Here is a 23,983-nt window from a genome sequence, read left to right on the forward strand (position 1 = left end):
AAGTTTGACAAAGTTTCAGATGTCATGCTGAATCTCAGCAAACTCCTAAGGAAGTAGAGGCTCTGCTGCAGTGTTTTCATAATTGCATCTATGTGCTGGGCGAAATAATAACACCCAAGAATTTCAAGTTGCCGACCCTCTCCATCTCTGATCCTCTGATGCTCATGGACTTTTGGTTTCCTTCTCTTGAAGCTGATAATCAGCTCCTTGGTCTTCCTGACATCAAGTAAGAGGCTGATGTTATGACACCACTCAATCAGATTTTCAATCTACTTCCTGTTTGCTGATTCATCACCACCTTTAGTTCGGCCTGCAATAGTGGTGCCATCAGTAATCTTGAAAATGGCACTGGAGTTGTGCCTAGCCACAGTCATAAGTGTAAAGCGAGTAGAGCAGGGGACTAAGCACACATCGCTGTGGTGCACCTGTGCTGATGGAGATTGTGGAGATGTTTTTGCCAATCTGTACTGACTGGGGTCTGCAAGTGAGGAAATCGAGGATCCAATTACACAAGGAGGTACTGAGACCAAGGACTTTGGGCTTGATAAGGTTTGAGGGGATGATGGCATTGAATGCTGAGTTGCAGTCGATACAGAGCAGCCTGATGCGTGCATCTTTGCTGTCCAGGTGTTCTAGGGTTCAGCCTCGAACCAATGAAATGGCATTTGCTATGGACCTGGTGCTCCTGTAGGCAAATTGGAGTGGATCTAAGTTGCTGCTCAGGCTGGAGTTGATCGGTTTCATCACTGTGGTTGTGCTACTGGGCGATAGTTACTGAGGTAAGTCACTAGGCTGTTCATGGGCGCTAGCATAATTGAAGCCTGCTTGAAGCAGGTGGGTCAAACACATTGCCAAAGCAAATTTTTAAAGATCTCAATGAACGCTTCAGCTAGTTGATCAGCACAAGTCTTTAATACTTGGCTATGTACTCCATCTCAGCCGGATGCTTCTCATGGGCTTGACCTCCTGAAGATTGCTCACACATTGGCTTCAGAGGCTGAAATCATAGGACTGTCGGGGACGTGGGAGTTTGTGCTGGTTCCTCCATGTTTTGACAGTCAACGTGAGCATAGAAGACTTTGAGTTCATCTGGAAATGAAGCCCTGTCACCTCCGTTGCTTGATTTAACTTCTTAAGAGGTGATAGTATTCAAGTCTTGCCGCAACAGACGAGCACCCTTTGTGGAGTAAAGTTTAGTTTGGAATTGCCACTTTGCCAGTGAGATGGCTTTCTGGAGATCACACCTGGACCTCTTTTAACTTTCTTGGTCACCAGACTTGAATGCCTCTGCTCTGGCGCTCAGCAGATTGCAGATCTCATGGTTCATTCAGGGCTTCCAGTTGGGGAGGACTCGGAATGATTTTGTAGGGGCACACTCGTTTACAACTGTTTTAGTAAAGTCTGTTGCAACCATGGTGCATTCATTCAGATCCACACTTGAGCCTTTGAACACGGCCCAGTCCACTGACTTGAAACAATCCCGTAGTTGCTCCTGTGTCTCCTGTGTCTTCATCGTCTTAATCTCTAAACCGTTGTTCTTTAGCTTCTGCCTGTATGCAGGTTGGAAAAAGACAGCCAAGCGATTTGATTTACTGAGGTATCGTCTGGGCCTGGAACAGTAGGCATTCCTTATCTTATTATAGCAGTGGTCGAGTATGTTGGGACTTCTGGTGCTACAGGTTATATATGGCTTGGTGAATCTTCTATGAATAGGAAAGCTCACTTGAAACTCCAGAAGAAAGTATCTCAATGGCACTGGTTGAAAACAATCCATCAACAGCTGATGGATATAATCTGCATTCCATATTCCTCTGCATAAAATATGGTTTGCCATACCTGAAACCTTTGTGTTTTTTTTTTTGCTGATTTGTAATTCATGAACTGGAAGCAAACTGTTATGGGATGAAGCAGGTAGCAGTCTAATCTTCCTGTATTAATCAGCGAAGGGTGACTTTTAATCCTGCCACTGTGCTGCCATCTGATTTGTATCCATGATTAGCAAGAAATGCAACTGCTTGGCAGCTGGGAGTGCTTCTATTAGGGACTAATGGTCAACCCTTTTGTTGCTGGTGGCTTCTAATCCACTACACCACTGGAATAATCTACTTCTTTCTAACCTCAACAAGCCTTTTAGCAGTTTAAGTACCACTATCTCAGTATTTGCCTTTGTTGTAATAAAAGAGCTGCCATTTTTCAAGACTATATATTTTCCCTTCGGCAGCATCCCACTGAATTTGTGCCGTGACCACGTTATTTCCTCAATTTCTTTTCCCCCAATGGCATAGATTCCAAAGCTGCATTGAATATTCTTTTGCTCTATCACCAGCATTTTCTTTTGTTATACTGAAACAGTTTGTGAGCTCTCGAGTCCATAGCAGCTATCTGAAGAAGGGTCCTTCAGGAACTGCTGAGATCCTCCAGCATTCTCTGCATGTTGTTTTGCATTTCCAGCGTTTGCAGATTTTTTTTCTGTTTGAAGATCTTGGTTCTTTGCTGACATGTGTAAATTCTAATAGCTGCTTTAAAAAGGTCTTGAGAAGCAGTGAATTTATGCCACCTCGAGTTTCGTTCAAAGTGGATTTTAAAATGTTTGAAGACGTGCTGACCAACTCACATTCGTATCTGATAAAAGGATTCAGTCAACGTATTAAAATCCAACTTCTGAATCTTACGAGTCATCAATGGTCATAAGTTTCCTGCTGTTTTAATAGGCCTAAAGCTGTTTGATGCCTAAACCGGACAGGCTTTTGAAACAAAGGGTTGAGCCATGACACCGAGAAAGGCCCTTTAGTCCATTCACCCATTTTACATAATCCCATTTTCCTGTGTTTGGTGCCTGTCCATCCTTTCCTTTCCCATCCGTGGACCAGTCTGGATGCTTCTCTCAGCTGGTCTGCCTTACCTCCAAGTCACCTTGCGTTAAAGTAAATGCAGTTAAGCTTACCAGCCGTCTTATGTTTAGCACATCTCTCTAGCTCAGTGGTTCCCAAACACTGGGCCGTGGACCGGTACCGGGCCGCAAAGCATGTGCTACCGGGCCACGAGGAAATGATATGATTTGGTGATATGAAATGATATGAGTCAGCTGCACCTTTCCTCATTCCCTGTCACGCCCACTGTTGAACGCACACGAGGTCATTATGCACGCGAATTCATTACCCATGCGAGGTCATCAGCCACCTAAATGCAGTGATACCCTCGCGCCAGGGATCACTGGTTGGCCTCGGGTAAGCGGCCGCCTTGCGTGGCTGGCGGGAAGTGGCATTGCTACAGGCCTGGAGCATGGACAGACGGGCGCCGCTTCTAAACCTGTTTGGCACGCCCAGTGTTAATGGGGAATGTTAATGTTAATGCTAAAATATTCGCAGACAACCTAATTCAGGCTCAGGGTTTCATAAGTAGCAGGGCAGCTACTTCGCTGCGATCTACTGAAAGTCATCCCCGAGCCAAACTTTAGTCGGCCGATAGATCCTACCTACCTACAAGGGGGGCAGGCATGTGCCCTGTTGCACTCCTCGCTTGGTTGGTCGCTCTCTCTGGACTGCGACCGCCACAGCCCCGGCACGGGGACCTCTGGCCCTTACCTTGTCCTCTCACTGGTGTGTTGCAATGATTTTATATGTTCATGTGAGGAAAATATGCACAGTGTGTTTAATATCCAAATGTTACTTAAAATGTTATGATGCTATTGACTTGTAAGTTATAATTATCACTATATTCATGCGAGGAAAATGTGCGCTGTGTGTTTAATATTAAATTCATTAGATAAACCCTTTTAGAAATGAAATTGAGAGTATTAGCCATTTATAAGTGATTTATAATTGACTTATCACCTGTATACTGGTTGAGATTAACACCCCCCCCCCCCCCCCCCCATTGGCCTGGCCGGTCCACAAGAATATTCTCAATATTAAACTGGTCCGCGGTGCAAAAAATGGCTGGTGTCCCCTGCTCTAGCTGCTCTACCCACGAGACTTGCTGCTCCATTAATTCCCTTTTCCCCCTCCTGCTACACTGCTCTTGGGTCCCACATTACTGCATCACCAGTTCAGGCCACTACAAGTCAGTCTGGCAAAATGTCTGATGGTATTTTGCTACCCTTCCTGTTCAGGTGCGACCTACCCTCCTCGTTTAGAAGAGCCCTTCCGCAAAATAGATTCCATTTATCCACATATCTGAAGCTCTGTCCACTGTACCAACTCTTCAGCCACTCATGCATTTCTTGTTTCTAAACGGAGTGATTTGTGGCACAGGAAATAATTCTTAGATTATTATACTGGAGGTCATGTTTTTTTCATCTTTCTGCCTTTCACAGGACCTAATTTCTCTCCTGACCTGTGTAAAATGACTTTTCTTTGCTAATTGATAAACTGTATGACTAATACCTTGATCACTGAAGTGGTTGTTGATAATTGGCTATTGCTTTCTGTCCGGGTTGATGCTGAACACTGAACTAAACATTCCTTTCTGTCCAAGGTATGTAATCCCATCACTCCAACGATCGGACACTGGGTTTTACCAGTGTGTCGTCCGGAACAGGCGGGGAGCACTTATGCAGAGGAAGACAGAAGTACATGTAGCATGTAAGTGGATGTCACATTTTCATCAATATGCTTTTCCTTTTCTGTGTGCCTGAAGTCTTTAGTCTTTAAAGTTCAAAGTAAATTTATTATCAAAGTGTGTATATATGTGTCACCGTATACTACCCTGAGAACCATTATATTGCAGTTACTCACAGTAGATCAATGAAATACAGTTGAATTAATCACACTAACAAAGACGGACAAACAACCAATGTGCAAAAGATGACAAACTGTGTCAATACAGAAATAATATTAATAATTATTAAGTAAGTGAATAGGTAATTCTGACCACATGAGTTATCGAGTCCTTGACAGTGAGTCCATAGGTTGTGGAATCAGTTTAGTGCTGAGGTGACAGATTTAGCACCACTAGTTCAGGAGCCTGCTAGCTGAAGGGTAATAGCTGTTACTGAACCTGATGGTGTTTGACCTGAAGCTCCTGTACTTTCCTGATAGCAGCAGTGAGAAGAGAACATGTCCTGGATGGCGGGGTTCCTCGATGATGGATGCTGGTTTCATGTGGCCGCACTCCTTGTAGATGTGCTCAGTGGTGTGGAGGACTGTTCCTGAGATGGATTGGGCACATATCCTCCTCAATTTGTCAGCTTTTCCATTGGTTATTGGGGCTTTCATAACAGGCTGCGATGCATTCAGTCAGGATGTGCTCCAGTAAGCATCTTGACTGGAATTTTATTACAGTTGTAGATGACTTTTGAGAAAGTAGAGACCTGCCCTGCCTTGTTTGCACTTGCATGTCAATCCCAGGACAGATCCTCTGAAATGATAACACCACGCAATTGAAGGTTACTGACCTTCTCCCCCTCTGATCCCTTAATGAGTATTGACTTGTAGGCCTTCAGTTTCTTCCTCCTGTAATCAATAATCAGTTCTTTTGGGTATTGTTGACATTGAGTGAGAGGTTGTTGTTGTGGCACAATGAGATTTCAATCTCCCTCCTATATGCCGATTCATCTCCATCTTTAATTTGGCCAGCAACAGTGGTGCCGTCAGCAAATGTAAATATATATTTGGAGCTGTGCTTAGTCTCACAGTCATAAGTTATAAAGCAAGTGGAGGATTAGCTTTTGTCGCCTTGTGGTGCACCTGTGCTGATGGTGATAGCGGAGGAGATGTCGTTGCCAGTCTCCAAGTGAGGAAATTGAGGACCCAAGCCTAGGTCTGAGAGCTTATTGAGTAGTCTTGAGGAGACGATAGATAGGGGATGAGCGATATCATTGAAAAGTACCGATAAATAAACCTACTGTATTAGTAACAATGTGTCACCTAATTTATGACAGTGTGGCGACCCACTTCCTAGCACACTCGACCCGGCTCACAATTAGCCAGCGCGCAGGCACAAAGGCCAGGTCTGCAACAAAGGGAGAAAAGCCTGCGGGGGTTTGTGAGTACATGTCTCTTGGAGCATCCGCGCCCAGGGAGGGCGGGATGAGGGAGGCTTTAAAGCAAGGCTGTGAAGTTCGAATAAAATTATCTTTGATTGCAGATTACTGACTCCATGTCGTTATTTTAGCGCTGCGTATAGCACACCGCTACAACACTGCCAATACAAGTAATTCTTGATTCATTTGCAGCAGAGGAATTGAAGAAAAGTAAACAAAATATAATGATTTAATTTATATATTACCAAACACTGGTAATTGATATATTTTCTGATACCTTACAGCTCAATTAATGGAGTGAAGTCTTCAGTAAAAATGGTTATTTTGGTGAAGTTACTTTAGACAGATTAGTTTGTGCTTCCATTGCCTATAGCGGTTAGTCAGAACATTCAAATAACAGTCCGCCTCCCCTTAGTTAACTGATAATTTGTTTTCTTTCTAACGTTACTTGAAAAGTACCCTTGACGGATGTTGGCGTGAATAGGATAGAACAACTTCGAATCACGGTCACCAACAATTGAAACTGTTAAAGTGCATGTGGTTTCTTTCTATTTTTCTATAATAGCATTTTTTCTGCACTAGGTCAATATTGTATAATAGAAATCACTGACTCTTCAAGGTGTAAAAACTGAAATTATTCTAGCTGCAAACAATTATTATATGAGGTGATGCTTTAAATATGAATAGTGTAAATGTTGATGATTGTAATTTCATGAAAATATCTACCATAATCATATGCACAATTTTACTGTCTTTCTCTTCCACTAAGGTTCGAACTTACGGCATGAATTTAATGAGGCATATCATGTGTTATTGAACAAAAGCAGAGCATGCTGGAAGCATTCAGCAGATGAGGCTGCATCAGTCAGGAGAGAAGTGGCCCTTCAGCCCTGCTGGAGGATCTCGGCCTGAAATGTTGACAGTTCCTTTCCCTCCACAGTGCTCATTTCCTCCGGCAGTTTTGTTTACAACTTTCAGATCACCCTGCTATTTCTGCCTGACCAGCATTTTATGTTTCTCTTTTGGATTTTCAATTTCTGCAGATTTTTTCCCTTATACCATATGTAACTGAATCTTTGGCACACTTAACTACTGAAAAAGAAACCCAGAGTTCTCACAGAGAATGTTAACATTCCTGATGAAATGCACTGAACTAACAGAGCTGCCCCAAAGCCCCCTGCTTGTGTGCTCACTCTCCATCTTACTCCCTCTTTCTGTGCTCTCCCTCAGCCCCCTGGTTCCTTTCTAAGTCCCAATATTTGCCTTTCCCTCCCAACTTAACAGTCCTTCCAACCTCCCAAGTCTGATCTGTCTCTGGGCCTCATCATCTGCCTCTCACTCCCCGATCTTGTCCCGTAAGTGTTTGACTCTTCATCAGGAAAAGTAGCGACAGGGCCTGTGTTTGCTTTCCCTCCCTACCCCTGCTCTCCAAAAATATGCCCAGCCCCTCTTGTCTCAGTCTGCTAGGCAACCCTTCACCCTCTTCACTTTCACTCATTGTGGACCAAATATCCATCCCAATCATTTCTCCACTCTTCTTTCAGACCAGCTTCACAATTCATTCCCCTCACCCAATCTGGAATCTCTGCTGTAATACTGGTGAACTTACATTTTTGATGGTCTGACAACCACAACACAGTTGAGCACGATGTTCTTTTGGAACAGTTGTTTTTGTTTGGCCATATTGGAGTAAACTAGATCAATAATTTTATTTATTTTATACAGCCACTCCAGAGCTGAGTGGGTCTTTCCAGCCCTTTGAGCCACGCTGCCCCGCCAACCCCACAATCCTGATTAACCCTAACCCAATCACAGGACAATTTACAATGACCAGCTAACCCACCCAGTCCTCCTTTGGAGTGTAGGGAGAACTTGGAGCGCTTAAGGAGTACCCACGCATTCCACAGGGAAGACGTACAAGCACTCGAGAATGGCACCGGAATTGCATTCCAAACTCTGGAATGCACTGAGCTGTAATAGTGTTGCGTTAAGCACCGTGTTACAATGGCGGCCACATTTGTGGATGATACCCATTTTGGGAGCATAGTGGATAGTGAGGAAGGCTTATCAAATCATGCAGCAGCGTCTGGACTGGCTGGAACAATGGAATTAAAAATGGCAGATGGAATTTAATGTAGGCATATGTAAGGTTTTGCCCTTTGAGTGGGCAAATCACTATAGCACTCACATAGTCAGCAGTATGGCAGTGAGGAGTGTGGTAGAATAGAAGGTTCAGGGAATACTGAATCATAATTCCTTGACAACAGCGTCACAGGTAAATAGGGTTGCACAAAAGAAGCTTTTGGCTCCTTAGCAACCATGAAGGTTGGTGGTATAGAAGGTTATTGTAAATTACAAGGGGACATTGATGAGATCCAAAAGTGGTGGATGGTTTTTACTCCAGAAAAGTGTGATGTGATACACTTTGGAAAGCCAAACCTGATGGCAGAGTGCAATGTTAATGACAGGATTCTTAGCAGTGGGTGGAACGGAGGGACCTTTATGTCATGTCTACAGATCCCTCAAAGTTGCCGTGCAAGTGAAATGGGCTGATTAAGAAGGTGTATGGTGTGTTGCCCTTCATTTGTCAGGGGATTGAGTTCAAGAGCCGCGAGCTAATGCTGCAGCTCATTGTAACTCTGGTTAGATCACACTTGGAGTTTTGTGTTCAGTTCTGGTCGCCTCATTATTGGAAGGATGTAGAAGCTTTAGCTAGAGATAGTGCAAAGGAGATTTACCAGGATGATGCCTCGATTGAAGAGCATGTCTTATGAGGATAGCTTGAGTGAGGTAGGGTTTTTCTCTTTGCAGAGAAGAAGGACGAGTGGTAACTTGATAGAGGTGTGCAAGATGATGAGAGGCAGAGACTTTGCCAGCACAGAGATGGCTCATATGAGGAGGGCATTATTTTAAGATGATTGGAGGGAAGTACAGGGGCATGACAGGTAGTTTTCTTTGCACAGTGAGTGATGAGTAGGTGGAACACTCTGCCCGAGTGGTGATTGAAGGTAGTTACATAAGGGACATGTTAGGGACTTGTAGATTGGCACATGGATAAAAGAAAAATGGAGGACTGTGTTGAGGGGGAAGGGTGCGATTGATCTTTGAGTGGGTTAAAAGATCAGCACCACCTTGTGGGTGGAAGGGCCTGTACTGATCTATTTTCTGTGTATGTCCTCTTCATTTTTCTTCACTGAGCAAAAATAGACATATCAGAATTCTTCCTTTCATGTACTTTTGCCTAACAAATTGGATTGCACCCTGCTAAGTCCATTTTGCATGTTTCTCAACTTAACATTTCTGCAGTAAGATTAAATAACCCTTTATCACTATGCATTACATTTCATGACTGAAGAAGATATGAGTCCATTTAATTCAAAGTGTGATATAAATTAAACTATATAGTCAACTCTTTCTCTTTGAATTATTTTTTCTGTATTTTCACATTTCTTCCAGGAAGCTTGCTGAAAATATTTCACTTCACTGCTTTTCTAGTTTTGGAGAATATGACTCACCCCTATTGCCTTTCGCTTTTTCATCCTCTTGATGATGTGGTTGTTATTGATCACACAACTGACTGTTGCCTGGACATGCACTATTCCATTCTGTATTCAGCAGGAGGAATGGAAGAGATGCAGTAAAATAACTTTTCCTGTGATGTCTTGCCTTGCCGTTTGGTACGGATGATGTAGATTTGGTGCAGAGTGAAATGATTGCATCGCTATATAGCTTCATTTACTGGGTTTCCACAAGCTTCATAATTCCTGATTTAGACTGTTTTAATTGGGCCCTTTTGGAGATGGTTCTGGTGATTTAGCTGCTTGTGTTGGATTTTCTGACCTCAGCCTGCCTCCAGACTGTCAGCTTTTCATCATACAGCTTGCTGTTCCGTGTTATGGGATGTGAACTGACCCAGGTCATTACAGATATATGAAGCAGTTTGGAACAGTGACTTATGATCGGTTTAGAACCATGAACTATTGAGGTGAAATTCAATTGTTTTATTTCAGTTTCTACACAATATTATTCCATTCCAAAACAGTGAAACCACTCTCTAAGTTGCTATCAGTTCTATCCAGTAATGTACTTCATTGCTTTTGTGCACTGAACTGTTCAGGCTGTCTTTTTTCATGCTTTGCAAGTCAGACTTGTAGGCTGCTAATTTATCTTGTTAACTGATCTGATTCCTTTAAGTTAATTTCAAATGTGAGGAATGACTTGTTTACTTACAGCCATTGCATGCTTAAGTTAGATGATCAATTCTAGTTACAGAAAGAAAGCAGTATTGGTCTGGTAATTTCCTGAATGAGCCTGGTTACTATTGAATGCTAGCTTCTAATTTCTTCTGTTGCGGTCTTTACTAAGAACATAATCCACCTACAGTATATGATGTTCTCATTTTCATTGGTTTGCCATAGCTGTATTCTCTATTTAGAAAATCATTTTTATTTAAACTTTTTCTATAAATAATCACATTGTGGAAAAAATAAAGTATTTTTCAAATCCCAGGTGCCATTTTGAATAACAGTGGGCTCAATCCATTGCATTGAAATTGTGCTATAACATATAATTTATTATTGCTTGGCCACTAATTCTGAAAAGTTTTGATGGATAATTAATGAAAAATGCTAAGCAAAGGATCAATATATCATAATTCATGGTACACTATCATGCAGAAATAGATTGGTCTTGTGAATTATCAGTGCAGAGTTGATTGATCTCTGAGTATGGAAATGCAATTGATCTGTGTTGAAGAGGAATTATCAAATCAACTGTTACTCTGGTTGAGAAAGCATCAACCGACCGATGCTGTGATTCTGAAATAAAATAATCAAATGCTAGAAGTGTTCATCAATTCAGGCAGTCCATGCGAAGAGAGGAAGTTCATGTTCGTGATGATGTCTTTTAATCAGAACCAAGAACGTTTGGAAAATTAGACCTTCTGGTTCATTAGCAACATGGAAGAATGGACAGCATAAAGGAAAACTCTGTCGCAAGGTGGAGGCCAGGAAGAAGTAGTTGACAACTACTGGTGCTGCCTGAGAGTGGGTAGTAAATGGCAGCTGTTCCGTGTGAAGGAAAGATTGGGATCTCCCCACTCTTTCCACTTTTCAACAGCTTGTGCGTGTCTGCGTGTCTATACATTTCAACTCCTGATGAAAGGCTGTCAGCCAAAAAAAAAGTTAACTCCTTTTTTTCTGTGTATAGATGCTGAACATTTCCAGATCTTCGCCATTTTCTGATAAGTATGGTCTCCTGCTGGAAAGCAGACCATGTGGACATCTCGTAACAATAGGCTTAACGAACCTGAGTGCAATGTTCAGAGAAATGCGTGTGTGCAAAACTGCGCACAAAGAATGTGCATCAGAGGTGGGCTCAAGGATGAATACATAACAAAGGCAGAATTGCTGTCTTTAAAATGGCTGAGCATTGGAAAGGGGAAATGAAATAGTTCTTTCAGTAATACAAAACCATTGAACAAAAGATTAAAAATATAAGCACCAACTCTGAGAATAAATAGTGAAAATCCAAAGTATTGTGAAAGAGGATTTTGCTATTGACAATAGGAATGAAATAAAACAGCATGTGTGTGAGGAGAGTATTTGTTCAATTGGTTCAGTGAACTAAAATTTAACTTCTAAAGCGGGTATTAATGCATTATTGTAGTGCTCTGAAATAAGTAGTTTAACAAATGAAATCTAGTTCGTGATGAAGTGATAATTCTAGATTAAACATTTCAGCTACAATCAAATGTTAAAAATTAACATTAATTGATAAGAAAAGGCAATAGAAGAACTCTTGAAAGGTTGTTAAGTGGATAATCTTACTCCCTTTGGCAGTATTTCTTACTTTTCTTAACATACTCAGGGAATTAATGCATTTTAGACCTTTAAGTTTTAGGGCATTGACAACGTTGTCCAAAACACTCTTGCGAATGGAATGGACCAATCACGTGACAGTTGGAGAAGGAAAAGAACAGACCTGAGCTATCTGTCTACCCCTCAGATTAGAGTACAGTCAGATACAGGTCCGTCGGCCAAACGAGTCCATAGCGACCACTGTTCCCGCCCAACTGGTTCCAGTTTCTGCATTCAGCCCATATCTCTCTAATCCCTGACTCTCCACGCACCTATCCAAGTGTTTCTTGAATGATGCTGCTGTCTCTACCTCAATCGCTTCTTCTGCAGCTCATTCCATATACTCAACAAGCTCTGAAAGAAAAAAAAGTTTCCCCTCGGGTACCTTTTAAATCTTTTTCCTCTTTCCCTAGATCTGGGCTCCCGAGTTTTGGATTCCCCACCCTGGGGAAAAAAGGCCATTATCATTCAGCTTATCTATGCCCTTTATATATAATCTTAGACATTTTTATAAGATAGTCCCTTATTCATCTATGTCCAGTAAATAAAGCCCTAGTCTGGCCAACCATTCCATAACTATGGCTCTCTAGTCCTTGAAACATTCTTGTAAATCTTTTCTCCGCTCTTTTCATTGAATCACATCTTTCCTAGTGACCTAAGCTCTACACGGTACTCCAAATGTGACCTCATCAGCGTAACGCAACTACAACATAATGTCCCAGCTCCTGTACTGAATGCCCTAACTGATGAAGGCCAGCATGACATTACTGTTCAAATGAACTTGTTAGAATCTTACTGATGTTTATGATGAAAAAGGAACTAGTTCTTTCCCTGTGTATATAACGCCAGCCGTGCTGAGTCTCAGGTCATCTTTGACCTGCGTAAGCTATGATTTGAGCTTCCTTCTGGATGGCTGGCGTTTACAGGATTCCTTGTGAATGTGGAGCAGCGTGTATCGGTCAGGCAGAACGCACGGTGGAAACCCGCATCAAGGAGCACATGAGCTGTGTCTGGGATACCTGGAGAAATTGGCAGTAGCAGAACATTGCATCCGCAATGGCCATAGGATTGATTTTGACAGCACAAAACTATTGTGCCTTGCCAATGGCTTTTGGGACCACCTGGTGAAGGAAGCCATTGAAATAAAACAAAAGGAAAAGAATTTTAACAAAGACAAAGTCTCACTCGAAGTAAGAACTGGAATTCAATTGTAAACAAGGTGAGAGAGTAGAAACCTGTTTGGATGAGGACTGACCAATCAGGAGGGATAGACCACTGGATTGACATGCCCGGGCATCATCCTTGATGAAGATGGCAGAGTTTGTCATGGAAACATCAGTTAAAATCGATACCTGTACCTGGCTGGAAGCGCAAAAAGAATTTATTGGTGATGTTTAAGTGGCTCTTAGCTTCATAAATTTTTCTGGGGTATGACAGGGTAATGTTTTCCTTGGCGTGTGTATGTGGAATCAGAAGGTTCTCAAAGAAGGGCTCAGCATATGGGGCTGATAGGAAATGAAATGCAGTCATTCAGTAGGTGTGAATCTTTAGCACTAACTCCCAAGGGGGCTCAGTTTTAGAATATTTTCAGGACACCAATTGCTAGACTTTTTGATATTAAGGAAATCCAAGGGTATGTAGGAAAGTGGCACTGAAGTAGTAGATCTTGTGAGCTTATGGAAGGTAAGGCAGATATTCGAGGCTGAATAGTCCCATTGTTTTACTTCTTACATTTTTATGATTACTTTTATGTAAAATGAACATTTCTGAAGTCAATTTCATATGATTTTGAAATACTTTGTTCTGCTTTAAAGACTGTGTCTAAAAATTCTATACAAATTTTGAGCTGAGAATTCATTAAAACTTACTCATATTTTATTCACTGCAAATCCTAGAAGCCGTGTCTTGACTTTGAGTTTGTTTTCATATTTCAGATAGTCGGAATGACATGCATTTGACAGTTTTGCTGCTGAAATGCTTTTAGCCTCCAGAGGATTGCTTAATTTTCTCGAACTTCCAGTCCAAATATTAGCTGCAATGATTCTTGCCTCCCAACTCTCAACATGACCACTGTGCACTTCTTTGATCTTACTCTCTCTGGAATCTTTTCATTGCAAGTTTAAATAAAGCAAAATTCACACTTTTTGGAACAGAAGACTGATGTGTGAAAGGCACAATACAGAAATAAAACTAATTTTTTTTCGCATTTGTGCTTACTCAGTGATTACTGAAATGATTTTTCTTTTATCTGCAGTCAGCTTCTCTGCTTGTATCTTGTGAGATGTGTAATGGTACTGCAGTAGGTGTTTCACTATCGTTCTAAACGAAAGGATGTGAAATACTGTACGTCTGTGTGTCTTTCATGCATTTGTTTCCTCATATGGAAGTGGTATCAAAAAGTGGTTGCTTCAGAAACCTTTATTTGCTGCCCTCCTTGTCCTGTGAACCATAGGAGAGAAAATGAAGTAAAATATTTGACTGAAATTGGACGTTATTTGTCCAGATTGACTCTAGAAATGCTATCTATTATTAATATGAAGTTTATCATGGAAGTTCCAGTTGATCAGTTTATCTATTTTTTCACAATAAATGAAGTATGCCTACATTTTTTCATGTTTGATAGGTAATCAGTAGAAATTTCTAATTTTATACCTGCAGACATGAGGAACTTTGAAGGAGCGGATCGACATATTGTAATAACACAAGGCCAGGCAGCAGTTCTAAAACCTCCGAATCTCAGCAGTTATCCACAGCCGCAAGTGACGTGGTTTCGCGATGGCCAAAAGATTATCCCTAGCAAGAGAATGTAAGTGAACCTGCTCATGGTCAATAGTGGGGAATTGTTTTAAAATGGAATTAGGAATGAAGTTATAGATTTTCTTAATGCTGATGTAATATCGCAGGATTTAGTATTTCACTCAGAACCAAGTGTTGTATGTGAGGATATGGTTTTTAGATGCAGAGATCAACATTGTTTAGAATCATTTATCCATGATCCCCTATAAATGCATTGCTTTAAAGAAATATTACTGATATAGATAACTACAAGATCCGTCAATATTATATTGATGCAATGCATTTGTTAGTGGTTGGGCAAAATAAAGGGTATTTTGTTGCTAAATACTCATATTTGCCTTGATTCAATGGAATGGAACAATATCTTGTACTTGTCAATTGCTTGTGCTGTGTATGGCTTAATTTCAAATGTAGTATCAGTAACTTGGGTTTAAAATAAAATGAGTGTGTTTTGGGAAAATGACAAGCAGAAGATAATAAATACTGAGAGTGAGGGAGGGAGAGACTGAGGAAGAAGGGGAGAGAGAAAATGATAGTTTATCACTTGGGGTGAAAGCATGATCACAGATGGTAAAACAATTCAATTTGAGGATGATCAGAAATCAAGTTTTGGATATGTGCAGTAGATATCTTGGAAGGATCGGGCAGAGTGAGACCAAGGAGGAGCTCGAAAACAAGGATGAAAATTTCCAGGCTCAGGCATTGCTTCATTGCCACATATTGTAAATAAGCCAACTTAGGCTGATAACGAAAAGGTCCTGATACAGGTAGGCCTTGAACAACAGAGTTCAGTTTGAAGTCAAAATCAAGTCAGAAATTCATTGGCACGCTCAGCTTAGAAGTAACAAATAGCAGGATGAGGATGTAATTTGCAATGAACTGAGAAAGAATCAACCTGGACAGGTGACAAATTTCTTGGTGGGTGAGCATTTCGAAGATGGTGACCACAACTCCCTGACCTTTACCATACCATTGGACAGGGGCATGAGCAGATGGTACAGTGAAGTATTTAATTTGATGGGGGTGGTGGAGAGAATTATAATACTATTAGGCAGGAATTTGGGAGTGTAACTTAGGAACAGATGTACTCGGGGAAGTGTACGGTGAAAATGTGAAGGTTGTTTAGGGAGCACTTGCGTGTGAATTTGGATATGTTTATCCCATTGGAGATGGGGGGAGGGTGGTAGGTTGAAAGAACCAGGTTGACAAGAGAAGTGAAACATCTTGCCAGGAGGAAGAAGGAAGCATTCTTAATGCTGCCTTCATTATAGAACATGTCACATGTGGAGTGGTTGTGGTTTTTCTCTTTGAAGTGAAGCAGGATGAGAGGTAACTTGATAGAGGTGTATAAGACGAAAAGAGGCCTAGGTGTACAGCCAGTGCCTTCTTCCCTGGGTAGAAGTGGCGAATACCAGGGGACATATTTTTTTAATTATGATTAGAGGATTTCAAAGGTGGGTTTTTACACAGTGTGATAAGTGCATGGAGCATGCTGCCGGGGTAGTGATTCATTTGGTACGTTAGGGACATTTACGAGACTTTTGGGTGTGCACGTGGGTGAAAGATGAATGTAGGGCTCTATGGGAGAGAAGGGTTAGAATGATTTTAGAGTAGGTTAAAGGGTTGGCACAACATTGTGAGAGAAAGGCCTGTACTGTGCTGTACCATTCTATATTCTGTAGTTGACAAAAGAGGTGCAACATTTTTAGTTAAGAGGAAGAAGAAATCATATTTAAGGTTTAGGTAGCAAAACTCAAAACAGTGATCTTGAGAGTTATAAGATAGCCAGGAAGGAGCTTAAAAGGTACTTGGAAGAGCTAGAAGTGATCATAAGAGATCTTTCATGAGTAGGATAAAGAGAAACCCCAAGGCATTCTACATGTTTGTGAAGAATAGGAGAATGACTAGAGTGAAGGTAAGACTGCCCAGGGATAGAGGGGGAATTGTGCCTAGAGTTGGAGGGGCAAGGGGAGGCTTTAATGAACACTTTGCTTTAGTGTTCACTAGTGAGAGGGGCCTGGATTAAAGTGATGTCAACAAGAAGAAGCTAATTTGCAGAAGCATGTCAAGCGAAGTAAGAGATCTCTTGAAAAGCATTAGGATAGAAAGGTCTCCAGGGCGAGATGGGATATACCCCAGGTTACTATAGGAAGTGAGAAAAGAGATTAAAGATGATCTTTGCATTCTCACTGGCTTTAAGAGTAGTACCAGAGGATTGGAGGATGGCAAATGTCGCTCCTTTCTTCAAGAAGGATAATGGGGATAATCTTGGGGATTACAGACCAGTGAGTTATAGAAAATTCATATGTTAGTGCTGGGAAAACTAATGGAGAGGGTTCCTTGGGACCAAGTTTAAAAGCACTTGAAGGAGCATAACATTATTAGGGATAGTCAGCATGGATATATGAGGGGCAGGTTGTGCTTCATGAGCCTGATAGGCTTTTTTGAGGAAGTGACAGAAAATGATTGCTTGGTTTATGTGGCATATAGTAAGTGTTTGACAAGGTGTCCCATGGAAGGCACATTCAGAAAGTCACGTGGCATGGGGTCCGTGGAAAGTTGACTGCGTGGATTTGGAATAAGTTTGCCAACAGAAGGAAGAGGATGGTAATAAGGTGGAGGGTAGTCTTGTCTGGTGCTTGATGACTAGTGTTCAGCAGGGATCTATCCTAGGACCACTGCTGTTTGTGATTTTTCTAAATGGCTTGGGTGAGGAAGTGGAAGAGAGGATTTAGTAAGTTTGCAAATGACATGAAGGTTGTTGGAGATGTGGATAGTGTAGAAGGTCGTCATAGGTAACACCAGGATATTGATAGAACACAGCTGGGCTGAGAAGCGGCAGATGACGTTCAATCAAGAAAAGTAACGTTATGTTTTGGAAGGTGAAACTTGAAGGCAGGATTCTTTGCAGAGTGGAAGAAAGGAGGGATTTTGCAGTCGAAGACCATAGACCCCTTAAAGTGCCATGCAAGTTGAGAGAGTTTTTAAGAAGGCACGTGGTGTGTTGGTCACCATTCGTTTGGGGATTGACTTTAAAAGTTGTGAGGTAATATTGCGGCTCCACAAAACTCTGGACAGACTACACTTGGAATATTGCGTTCTTTTCTGTTCAGCTCATATTTGGAAGGATGTGGAAGCTGGCTGCAGAGGAGATTTATAAGGATGCCTGAATTAGAGAACAGTTCTTATCAGGAAATGCTGAACAAGCTGGAGCTTTTGTCTTTGGAGTACAGGAGGATGAAAAACGACTTAATAGAGGTGTATGAGATGATGAGGCATAGATAGAGTGGACAGCCAGTGCCTTTTTCCCAGGGCGGCAATAGCTAATATCAGTGGACATTTTTTAAGATGATTGGAGAAAAATTGAAATGTTTGAGGTATGCACAGAGAGAAGTGAGTGCCTTGGATGCACTGCCAGGGTGGGATGGAGGCTGAGAGACTCTTAGGTAAGCACATAGATGAAAGGAAAATGGAGGGATACGGGCTATATGGGAGGGAAGGATCTGATTGTTTGTGTAGGTTAAAAAGTTGGCCCAACAATGTGAGCCAAAGGGCTTGTTCTGTGCCGGACTTGTCTATGGTCTATAACGGGGCAGGATATATTCCAGATATGGCCTGCAGGACATTGACTGAAATCATTTTATGCACCCCTCGCAAACGATTCAGCGACAATCTTGCTGGTAGCAAATGCTACCTTCTAACAGAAGTGGAAACATTAAATGTAGGAAGGATGTTACCAATGACTGAGGAGATGAGGACCAAGGTTCACTGTCTGAGGATAAGGGGAGGCCATTTAACACCGAGTTGAGGGGGAATTATTTCTTCCAGGGAGTGGCAAAATTGTAAAACTCTCTACTACAGAAAAAAGTTTAAGCCAAATCTTTAAACACATTCAACAAGGAGATGGATATTTTTAAACCAACTACATTGCATTTGGGTGATCAACGCTGATCACACTGAATGGCAAAGAGTCATGAAAAAGAGAATGGTCTACTCTTCTTGCTCCTTCTCTAAAAAATGCTTTGATGTGGCAGAGTTGACAGGATTCCTTCCTGATATTGAATATGTGACATTAAGAGCTTGGGTTTGTTTTACTAGTCAACAATTACAAGACATTTAAGCCAGATCTTTGTTTTCCTGCATCAAATGTCAACAACTAAATTTTATTTGATATTCCTGCAACTGCAATGGTTTCTGGTAAGAACTCATGAACTTCATTTCTGAATGTTGTTTGCTTGCTTTTATTGCTTGCATGATCTGTGTTTTATTTTCTCTCTCCACATTGAGTGTTTGAGAGTCTTTTTTAAGGGTTCTTTTGGGTTTCTTTGCTTTGTGGCTACCTGTAAGGAGAGGAATCTCAAGGCTGTATAATGTAAACATACTTTGATAATAAATGTACTTTGAACTTTGAATTCATCAGCCTTAATCATTGTTGAGGGAAATATTAAACTGACTGAATGGGATTCATCGACAACATTCGTTTTCTTCATGTCTCCTGAAATGATTGAATTTGCCAAACAAATATTTGTCAAGTTACAATTATCAGGTGACTTTACCATGTCCCATGTTGTTCAGCATTTACAATTATTGGCCAGAATAATGAATAGGTTCAGGCTTGATTATTGAAATTTCATGTGTAATCTCTTGTTTTTTCATGGAGGTTTGTTTATGCCCAAAATTGTAATGTTCATTTGGAAGTACATCGTTGTGTCACTGGAAAATTAAAAGTTGCTGATTTTACCAGTTGTTTGCACATTTATCTGAAACAAATGAGGTGAATCTCAGCTGTTTATAAAGGAAGAAAGATTTTGTTTTGCCTTTACTAACCATCAGTTATTTGTAGGTTAATTAGATTATTTCAATGCATACTTTTGCAAATAGAAACCAGTGCTGCTTGGAAAAAAGAAATCACTGGCCTGTGACCATAAACATCAAATAAGAATCACCAAGAAAATAAACGAGATTGATATTTGGGAAAACCTTTTCCTGACAAGTTAAATTCTTGACTTCTAATGATAAAGATCAGTTCTTTTGATTGTGTTGTTTTTCAGAATCTTTATCAATTTTTGGCCTGGTTTGTAGCCATTTCCTACATTTCAGCATTTCACCATTTTTACCCGTTCCTCTGTATTCTCTCTGTCTCTGCTCATTAATCTGTCAAGCAGATGGCTTTGTCAACTGCTCATTACCATGGCTGTCCTGGCCTCACCTTATCAGAGAGATCTTCATCTACTCTACCCACTCCTTCTCCAACTTGAAGCCAACTTATTTTCTTGGTTTTTCAACTCTGAAGACAAGTCAATTTGAACTACTAGCTGTTTCTTTTCCAGAAATGCTACCTTGGCAACATTTTCTATCTTTGATCCCAGTGTTGATACAGAAACTAATCTTTATCTACACACTCTGCTGTAGTTTGGGAGGAGTGCAGTGAAACGCCAACGTTTATTATTTTTGGCGGACAACATTCCCTCTCAGTTTCTTTGCACTTTTTGGAATGTTACCATCATATGCATCAAAAAGATTAAAGGAAATCATTGTCACTGATTCAGATTCCAGCTTAGCGTCAAAATCTGTCATGATGATGGGTGTCAATGTGTTTTCTACCAGAACTGAAGGCCTTGTGCAGAACAGAAAGAGGGCTGTTTCGGATAGATCCCTGAACATTTAATATGCCTCAGACAATTGTAGTGATACATGAGGGTTTGATTTGCTTTTGATGTGAGTTAGAAGTCTAAGCAGGCTCCTGTTTCTCCAAATGTTCTCCTCCTTTGCTAGAAGCATCACTGGTGGGAAAAACACATCCCACTGATTTTAAAATAATGTGATTTACCGTATTTCTATGAGAAGAATAACAATATGATCAGAGCCTTCATCAAACACTCATCCACGAGCCTGACATCCTGGATATTTTCAAAAACACAAGCGGTTCTGTTGATGCTGGGAATCCCAGAGCAAGACGCGCAAAATGATGTATGAACTAAGCTGACTGGGCAGAAATTACGTGTGTTATCCTGGGTATTTTGTTGAATTTAATATATTTTTAAAAAATATCTAATATACATCATGACCAGTAAAATGAATGTTGTGATGCACTTTTCATCCTTCTGGCCAAGAAATATTCTGGCGCTGTACTGAACAGTCACTTTGTTGATGGGAGATGTGTATGAGCAGTATAAAACAGCCATTGCTTCGTGTGTTTCCAGCCTTCCTTAGAGGAGCTTTCTCATTACCTGCACACATGTTCCAGATTTGTTTCAGCATTTCAAAAGGCAATACATTTTGCTGTAGGTTCTGAATCAGTCTGTGTAGGAAAGAACAGCTCAGTATTTTTCAATCACCTGAGCAAGGCCTGATCTGCTTTGAATTGAGGAAGTTACACGGGGATCATGAAGGATACAGACGGAGGAAAACTGTGTCCCCATTAGCAGTGGAGTCAAGAACTTGAAGAGACGGAATGGAGGAGATTCCAAAATAACATCAGGAAAAACAAATTTAAAATATAAAATGCACTACACTTGGTAAAGAGAAAGATTCAGCTGTAATATTTAAAATAAATTGGAAAAGCATCTAGAAGGAAATAACCAGCAGGGTTATAAGGAAAGGGTTGTATTGCTTTCATATAAAGCTGGTAAGGACTGGCAAAGTGAAAGGCTTCTGCCATACTGTGATATTTATTTCCCTCTAATCAGGTTTCCACCTCACAATAGTTCTGAAGCAGTTCATAGAGAAACTAATAAGCTTTTATCACAATATCACAGAACATCAGTTATCTGTTTGTTACTTGAATAGAAATACTTGGTAGGTCAGGCTGCAAGTGTCGGAAGAGAAATTTCAACCTATCATGTCAAGACTTGTCAGTGGTGGGAAGGTGGGGTGCAGAAAAGGAAAGCTTGCTAAGGTGCAGGAAGAGAGAGGGTGAGGCGATGCCTCTGATAGGGTGACAGTGGAGTTACCATGGTGATAAACTGTAGACAAGATCTCTGGTCAATGAGTGAATGAAAGTAGTTAGGGAGTAAGAACATAGACAAAAGAGTGTAGGAGTAACAGACAAAAACCTGGAGAACTCAGCATGTGAGGCAAAATCTGTGGAGGGACTTGGACAGTTGACATCTCAGGCCAAGATCCTTTTTTTATATATGATAATACTGTAGTTATCAGTAATTTTCTTATAAAATTGATTGAATCACTTTACCTTTTAACATGAATGTAGGTTTAGCTAAAACTATTAGTTATAAGTCTTAATATGGTCAATAAATTTGACAATGAATAAAATGTTCCTTTGCTCATTATCAGGATTAGTGGTCAACTAAAATGTAGATATTGATTAGTCAATAATGTGTTCTATACTAACTGACACTTTGATTTCAGTACATGCTAGATCTGCACTGTTAAATCAAATTGAAATTCAGCCAAACAATAGTTGATTCTTAAAATAATAACTTAATAAATATATTAAGGACAGTGGTCCCACTTTGGGTTAAAAAGAAATCACTTGGTAAAATGTCAGCATGATTAAACAATTCTGTCCCTGAGCTCAAGAGATCATGCAGAGTGGTTGAAGTAGTTGAGCGGAAATGGAGGGAAAGTGGGCTAGATATCCACTGTAATATTTTCAAGGAAAGGCTAGCTTTCTTTTATGCTGCTTTGCAAGAAGAGCCCATTTTTCAAAGATTATTCCAGAGAATAGCGGCAATTCCAGAATGTTGCTCTCAACTATAACTGACTTTTGTACTCTGCGCCAAACTATATATAATGTCTTAGTCAAGCATGTGCCACAAAATATGAGGAATTCTCAATATAAAATTAAGAAGAGTATAGTTACAGATACTGGTAGCCTGTATGGCCAACCTCGTGAAAAAGTGGCTGCCATGTCAAAACTTACAAGTACTTCTAATTCAGAGCTCCACAAGATTGTAATAAAGAGTAAACTGTCTGCTGCTGCCTCAACTGTCCCAACCACACTGTTCAGAGACTCTTTTGATAAGGTTTTCAACTCATTTTGAAAAATTGCTAACACGTCCCTTGAAAGTGGAGGCTTTCCGGATATCTTCAAAGTTGTGGGAGTCAAACCCCTACTTGAAAAGCCAAACCTTGATAGTGAGATACTACCTAACAAAAGGCCAATGCCAAATCTTCTCTTCCTGTGCAAGGTTCTTAAGAAAGTCATTTTCAACCAACTCAACAACTTTCTGAATGAGAACAATGTTCTAGATATGTTTCAGTCAGGTTTTAAAGCAAACCACGGATTGGAGACAGCCCTTGCCCAAATTGACTGTGACCTAGGCTCTGCACCAACACCAACAGGATCTCAGTTCTAATTCTCCAAGATCGATGCACTGCCTTTGACATAAATTAATCACAACATTCTCCTAGATCGTCCTGAGAACTGAGTTGGCCTTTCTGGTAGTGCCCTCAATTGGTTTTGCGCATATATCTTCAAGAGAATTTATTTTTGCCTTTCTTGGAGACCATTTTTCTAAGAGCTATGATGTATGAGGTATGGGTTTTGCTCAGGGAAGCTATATGTCCCCTACTCTTCTCCTTATACATGCTTTCCTTAGGGGGGGGAAAGCTTGGTTTCTGCAGGTATGCAGATGACACACAGTTGTATATCTTGGTTGAGCCTGATGATGATAACACCGTATTTTTTTATGTCTTCTGGTATGGCTGAAATAAACAAATGGATGGGCAAGAATTTCTTAAAACTAAATGAAGGTAAAACTGAAATACTTTTGGTTGGTCCCAAAGCCAAAAGAGATAAACTTCTTGATAAGTTTTGGAACTTGGTGCCTCTTGTAAAATCTGAAGTAACAAGCCTGGGTGTTATCTTCGATTCCGATTTGAATTTTAAATTGCACATAAAGAAAGTGACCAGAACAACATTTCTGTACTTAAGAAATATTGCAAAGGTATGTCCATTACTATCACTTAATTATGCTGAAAATCTAATTAATATCTTTAAATTTTTACTATTGTGCTTTGTTTGGCAGATTTTCTTCAATCTAAAAGTAAATTTTTGTGAAGTTTTCCCTTTATGATCTCTATGATCTATTTTCTATGCTGTTGATATCCCGGTTATTCATCCATTGGCTCCATTGTATCTTTTGGTATCTTTAATGTTCTGCACTTAATTAGCCCAAAGTTCATGTTTATATCTTCAGAAAATAGTTCTACTACTTGGATTAATTGCTTTAGTTTTACTGACAAAGGAGTGTATAATTTCACATTGTCTATATATAGAAGTGGTGTCAAGGTACAGATGTATGTGTGTGTGAGTGCATGTGTATACTGTATATATAAAGAACTTCTATTAGCCATGTGTGTGTGACAGAATCAAATGCTTTTT

The 23,983-nt window shown here is 40.5% G+C and overlaps 1 protein-coding gene across 2 annotated transcripts in view; it reads left to right on the forward strand.

Annotated features, from left to right (window-relative positions):
* sdk1a (sidekick cell adhesion molecule 1a) overlaps positions 1 to 23,983 on the forward strand; it is a 781,818-nt gene that overhangs the window by 260,540 nt on the left and 497,295 nt on the right. For both annotated transcript variants that reach the window (XM_059979483.1, XM_059979484.1), the window contains exons 3-4: positions 4,477 to 4,583; positions 14,500 to 14,647. In XM_059979483.1, the coding sequence (XP_059835466.1) occupies positions 4,477 to 4,583; positions 14,500 to 14,647 (255 nt within the window). The remainder of the gene's footprint in view (positions 1 to 4,476; positions 4,584 to 14,499; positions 14,648 to 23,983) is intronic.

Source organism: Hypanus sabinus, chromosome 9, assembly GCF_030144855.1.
Source record: "Hypanus sabinus isolate sHypSab1 chromosome 9, sHypSab1.hap1, whole genome shotgun sequence".
NCBI classification, from domain to species: domain Eukaryota; kingdom Metazoa; phylum Chordata; class Chondrichthyes; order Myliobatiformes; family Dasyatidae; genus Hypanus; species Hypanus sabinus.